The following is a 6,572-nucleotide window of genomic DNA, read 5'->3' on the forward strand; positions in this document are numbered from 1 at the left end:
GGGCTTCAACACTCAGAACCGTGTCAAAATCTGCCAGCGTTACAGGAACCACTATCACTTTGTAACCCTGTACCGGACCGAGCTGAGGAACCCGGTCTACTCGGCGTACAGGTATCCCTGCACCATGGGTGTTGAGGCAAAACAGAGACCCAGGCTATGGTTTTATGAGCCACAGGTAAGTGTTAGTGACTAAACCGTTCACTGTGTACCACAAACAGCCCATCACTTAGACACCACAAGCCCCAAATCTGATGAGTATCCAAATCGATGGCGTACTAGACAGTGAAGAAGGTTATCTAAGATTACAAAGGGATCTTGATCAATTGGGTCAAAGGGCTGAAAAATGACAGATGGAGTTCAATCTGGATAATTGGGAGGTATTGCATTTTGGTACAACAATCAAGAGTGGGGCTTATACAATTAATTGTAAGGCCTTGGGTAGTGTTGTAGAACAGAGGGACCGAGGCGTGCAAACACATATTTCTTTGAAGTTTGCATCACATATAGACAGGGTGGTTAAAAAGGCATTTGCCATGCTTGCCTTCATTGCCCAGTCCTTTGAAAGTAGGAGTTGGGAAGTCATGTTGAGGTGGTACAGGATATTAGCAAAGCCTCTTCTGGAATACTGTGTCCAGTTCTGGTGGCCCAGTTACAGGATGGATATTAGTAAGCTGGAGAGGTTTCAGAATAGATTTACCAGGACATTGCCAGTTATTGAACATTTGAGCTATAAAGAAAGGCTGGGACATTTTTCCACTGGAGCGTAAGACGTTGAGAGGCGACTTTATACAAGTTGATAGAATAATGAGGGCTATAAATAGGGTTAGTAGTAGTTGTCTTCTCCCTAGAATGGAGGATTTCAATACTAGGGGGCACATTTTTAGGGTGAAAGGAGAGAGATTTAAAAAAGACATGAGGAAAATTTCTTACACAGAGGGTGGTTTGCGTGCGGAATGAACTTCCTGAGGAAGTGGTGGATATGGGTACAATTATGACATTTGAAAAATATTCGGATAAGTAAATGAATAGGAAATATTTAGAGGGATATAGGCCAGGAGCGGGCAGGTGGGACTAGTTTAGTTTGGGATGATGTTTGGCGTGGACTGGTTGAACCGAAGGGTCTGTTTCTGTGCTGTATGATTCTAATCACGGAGCTCTCTGAGATTTTTCGATGTTGGGAGGCTATATTGGAATTGGGAATTCAAAAATCCAGGCTTGATTTTGCTGACACTGAGTTGCCAAGTCAACTGCATTTTTTTTAGAACAGCCCCAGCTTCGCTGAACTATCTGAAAAATGAAAATCAGGTCCAAATGAAATGTGACTGATGGAAAATAAGCACAATACACTCCTTTTCTCAATATGATGGACTATTTTCATTCACGCATGGGATGTAGGTGTCATGAGCTGGGCTAGAATTTATTCCCCACCCCTAATTGCCCTTGAGAAAGTGGTGGTGAGCTGCCTTCGTAAACCCCCCATAATCCATGTGGTGTAGAGACATCCACAGTGCTATTTCGGAAGGAGTTCCAGTATCGTGACCCAGTGACACTGAAGGAACAGCGATTTATTTCCAAGTCAGGATGGTGTGTGGTTTGGAGGGGAATTTAATGGTGATGGTGTGTTCCTACTTAACATCCCTTATGCTGCTTGATTCAAATGTTCTGACTGTCCTCCTACCCCAGAGCAACTAACTACATTCAAGGCACTATATCAATACAAGTTGTTATCTGTTCTACCTGCAATAAATGAAAGTCCTGCTGCATATTGCCAGCTATTATTGCAGATGTGCTAAAATTGGTTACTCAGTTAAACTCATTATAAGATTTCTTATTAACCAGGGTAAAATAGAAAATTAAAATTAAAATTCACCCCATTCTAACTACAATTCGTTTTGAGGTGATGAGTAATTTCATTCTCACAGTGAGAATATCAATATGATCTGAAAAGGAGGGTTATGTTTGTTGGTGTGAAGGAGATTTTTAACAATCTAGATGAAGGAACTTAGAGAACTGTCGCTAGGTTTGCAGAAGACACAGTGATAGTTGGAGGGACAGGTAGTATTGAGCAAGCAGGAAGGTTACAAAAGGACTTGGACAGGCTACAAGAGTGGCAAATGGAATACAATATCGGAAAGTGTGAGGTTATACACTTTGGTAGGAAGAATACAGAGCATAGCCTATTTTCTCAATGGGTAAAGGCTTCGGAAATCTGAAGCACAAATGGAGTTCTAGTTCAGGATTCTCTTAAGGTTAACATACAGGTTCATTTGGCAGTTCGGAAGGAAAATGCAACGTTAGCATTCATTTTGAGAGGGCTAGAATACAAGAGCAGAGATGTACTGCTGAGGCTGTATACGGCTCTAGTCAGATCACATTTGGAATATTGTGAGCGGTTTTAGGCCCTGTATTTAAGGAAGGATGTACTGGCATTAGACAGGGTCCAGAGGAGGTTTACAAGAATGATCCTGGGGATGAAGGGCTTGTCATATGAGAAGCGGTTGAGGACTCTTGGTCTGTACTCGATGGAGTTTAGAAGGATATGGGGGGATCTCATTGAAACTTACAGAATATTGAGAGGCCTGGATAGAGTGGATGTGGAGAAGGTGTTTCCACTAGTAAGGGAGACTAGGACCTGAGGGCACAGCCTCAGAGTTAGGACCCTGTAGAACTGAGATGAGAGGGAATTTCTTCAGCCAGAGGGTGGTGAATCTGTGGAACGCATTATCGCAGAGGGCTGTGGAGGCCAAATCTTTGAGTGTATTTAAGACAGAGACAGATAGGTTCTTGATTAGTAAGGGGATCACTGGTTATGGGGAGAAGGCAGGATGATAGGGTTGAGAAACATATCAGCCAAGATCGAATGGGAAAGTAGAGGTAATGGGCTGAATGCCTAATTCTGCTCCCGTATCTTGTGGTCTTATGGTTAAATTGAGACAATTGCCTCATGTGTTATTTATTGTTGGTTTTAGATTGATGATCCACATGCCTCAGCCGAAATGAGCAGCAGCAACGATACCTCCAGTGATCATCAGGCAGTGGATGCAGATTACCAGGGTTCGGGGTACGATCGAGGTCATCTCTATCCCTTTTCCTTTAATAGGAATGACAGTGCTACAGCCACCTGCACCCTCACCAATGCAGTCCCACAGAAGCACAAAGCCAATGTGAACTGGGCAAAGGAGGCAGAATCTTTTGTCCTCAAGTTGGCAAAGATATGCCACAAATCCGGCCGCTCGACCTACGCAGTGACGGGCTCAGCCAATTCCACCACCATCAAAATGAAGAACAAGGTGATGGTGCCTGAGGTAGTCTGGACTGCCCTTTGCTGCACCTCCTCACCGAGCCCGAATAATGACCCTTGTCTAAATAACCACGTGTGGTCGGAGGGGCAGGACGTACCGAGATACAATAAAGACTTTTCCGCTGCTTTCAAGAAAAGGATGGAGCCAGAAGAGCCGGCAGTCAGACTGACGGTGAGGGAGCTGCAGAATGAGCTGAAAGTGGGCAAGATCTTTGAGAGTTGTAGAGGAACGAGTGCAGATGATGAGGAGGAGACCTTCAAAGATGTGACATACCTGATTGAAACGGAAATGTCTAACTAGAACAGACTCAGTCAGAAATGGTTGTCAGTCTCTGCAGTAATGTGCTGTCACCGTTCAGTGATAGGGCTGAAGTGAGTCTATTGGTTGAGATTTGCAAATTTGCTACAAATTCTCATCGTCATGAAGTTGTGACATAAGGTGTGTGACTTTTAACATTTTATTTTAGCTTTTGAGTTTTGAACTAGTGGCATGTGGGTTTTGGTCTGTATTTATGAAGGGGCTTAATGAATAACTTGTAAGCATTTCTACGGCCACGACGGGTTATTTTTTACAAAACAATAGGAAGGAGAAATTTCCTGCAGTGTAAGGTTTTGTTTTCATTTAGTGAGTGTTATCAGTGGACAAATTAAACAGTTGTACACTTGGCGTCAGTTAGAAGGGGATTTGGGATTTGGATTTTTTTTGGTTTAGGGACATACTTATAATTTGGAAAGCATTTTTTTCAGTTTGCGCAAGTCTCGGCTGAAGCTTGGTGTTTAGCTCAGTTACTCCTGAAGAAAGGAAATAGATTAGAATTGCTAAGAAATAGGTTCCCTCGGTGTAAAGAATTCTGTTTGAAAGTTCCAGACCAGAAATCTTTAGTTAGAACTCTGAAGAGATTCTCTGGAGCAGAGAAAATGTAATCTCAAGTGTTTGAATAATCATTGGCAAGGCGATCAGATTCTGAAGACTAGGAATTGATGCCATTGTTAAGTTAAATCCTATAGATACGATAGAGAAGGGGATTCTTTCTGGTATGAGTACTGTAAAGGAGTGCAGTTGGGATTAATGAGATTGCACTTCTACTGTGTGTTTTGAAATCTTTAACCTTCTGTTATATGTAAATAGGTTCGTTCTATTTTCATTTCTTTTGCATAATAAACTTTTGCTTTATTGTTAAAAGCAAATCTGTAGCACTGTCTGTTTGACTGTCAGTGAAAGTCCACCTCATTAAAACAAATAAAATGTATGATCTATCAAGCCAGACTTCAGGCTAGAACTGAACTATCCAGTAATAGCATTCGCTGAGACCACAACAATATTTTAGTCTGTTAGTCTCACTATCAATTGTACTTAATAAAGATCATATCATTAGTGTCACATTGTTAAACGCATTAAGTACTCAGAATGTGAACTCAGAGATAGCAAGAACTACAGATGCTGGAGACAGAGATAACACAGTGTGGAGCTGGAGGAACACAGCAGGCCAGGGTCCCGACCCGAAACATCAACTTTCCTGCTCCTCTGATGCTGTCCAGGCTGCTGTGTTCCTTCAGCTCTACACTTTGTTATCTCAGAATGTGAACTGTTATTATTCATGTAAATTCATAATGTGTCACAGTCTGACATTTATAGGGTGCAGGGTAAGAGCCTGTCATGTGATTCAATACATTCATGGCTGATCTGAACATTAACTTTATTTACTGACTTGGTTCCATCACCCAGAATACTCCTACCAATCAAAAAAACTAGCAATCTCAGTTTTCAAATCTGCAACTGGATCTCAGCCTCAACAGCTTTTCGTGGGAGAGAGTTTTAGATTTTCACTCCCCACTATGCGGTGAACTGCTTCCTGACATCACCCATCAACAGCCTGGCTTGAATTTTAAGGTGTTCTCCATGTTCTACAGACCCCCACCCAACATCAGAGGAAACAATTTACCTACATCTACCCTACACTAACAGATCCTAGTTTGCAATGCAGAGTGATACCAACAGTGTGCATTCAATTCCCATTACCATGAAGGACTCTCCTTCTCAATCTCTCACCTCATCTGAGGCATGATGATCCTCAGGTTAAACCACCCCTGTTGTCTCTCTATTGAGAGAGGAGCCCTATGGAGTGGGACTATGACAACCTTAACCTTAACAGATGCTTCAATCATCTTAAACCGCATAAGTACTCCGTTCCTTCATCTTCTCCTGCATATATAAGTCTTTCTTATGTATTTGCCCTTGTAGTATAACTCTTTTTGCCTCTCCTGAACCTATGCTGTGCTGCCTCCAAGGCTAGCATTTCCTTCCTGAGTCTTGGTGCCCAGAATACAATATTCGAAATTTGGCTCTGTGCAGATCTCTGTGCAACCATAACGTGACTTCCACCCCATTACACTGCAGTCCCCTTGAAATAAAGTCAACTCCATTATAGATCTGCAGGAGTCCACACAGTCTATCATTTCTCTGTGAGCCCTCTGAAACCAAAACTCACCCAGTTTCATGCCTCCACCTTTTCCTGGTATCCATGCAAATATTTTGCCTGCAGGTAACGAGTAAATTCCCTTTGGAAAGCCACGATCGAATCTACCTCCAACACAGAGAGGACCAGGTGAGGTAAGAGCCCTGTGACAGGCAGTCAGCATCACTGAGAGGAGTGGGTAAGGTGAGGCAGGGAGCTGGACGTTCAACAGGGGGTTGAAGCTGAGTTGGAATAAGAAGTTAAACTTACACTTATGTGAATCTGAAAGGCAGAGGGAACACACCCGAGATAATAAAGAAGTGTGAGACAACAAGGTGCAGGGCTGGATGAACACAGCAGGCCAAGCAGCATCATAGGAGCAGAGAGGCTGACGTTTCGGGCCTAGACCCTTCATCAGAAAAGGGGGAGGGGAAGGGGGTTCCAAAATAAATAGGGAGAGAGTGGGAGGCGGATAGAAGAGGGATAGAGGAGAGGATAGGTGGAGAGGAAACAAACAGGTCGAAGAGGCGGGGATGGAGCCAGTAAAGGTGAGTGTAGGTAGGGAGTTAGGAAGGGGATAGGTCAGTCCAGGGAGGACGGACAGGTCAAGGGGGCAGAATGAGGTTGGTCGGTAGGAGATGGAGACATCTTCCGACCCCACCACCAAAGACATCTTTCCCTCCCCACCCTTATCTACTTTCCGGAGGGACAACTCTCTCCGTGACTCCCTTGTCCGCTCCACACTCCCCTCCAGCTCCACCACACCCGGCACTTTTCCCTGCAACCGCAGGAAGTGCTACACCTGCCCCCATACC

At 43.7% G+C, this 6,572-nt stretch overlaps 1 protein-coding gene across 1 annotated transcript; it reads left to right on the plus strand.

Moving 5' to 3' along the window:
• Positions 1 to 4: 4 nt before the first annotated feature.
• Positions 5 to 4,422, plus strand: LOC109917383 (endonuclease domain-containing 1 protein-like; the record flags this gene model as incomplete). Its single annotated transcript, XM_020517201.2, has 2 exons — positions 5 to 175; positions 2,970 to 4,422. Coding segments are annotated over 2 exons (804 nt in total), but the record flags the coding sequence as incomplete, so codon positions are not given.
• Positions 4,423 to 6,572: the final 2,150 nt, after the last annotated feature.

This window comes from Rhincodon typus, unplaced genomic scaffold (genome assembly GCF_021869965.1).
Source record: "Rhincodon typus isolate 14 unplaced genomic scaffold, sRhiTyp1.1 hic_rhity00012676, whole genome shotgun sequence".
NCBI lineage: Eukaryota > Metazoa > Chordata > Chondrichthyes > Orectolobiformes > Rhincodontidae > Rhincodon > Rhincodon typus.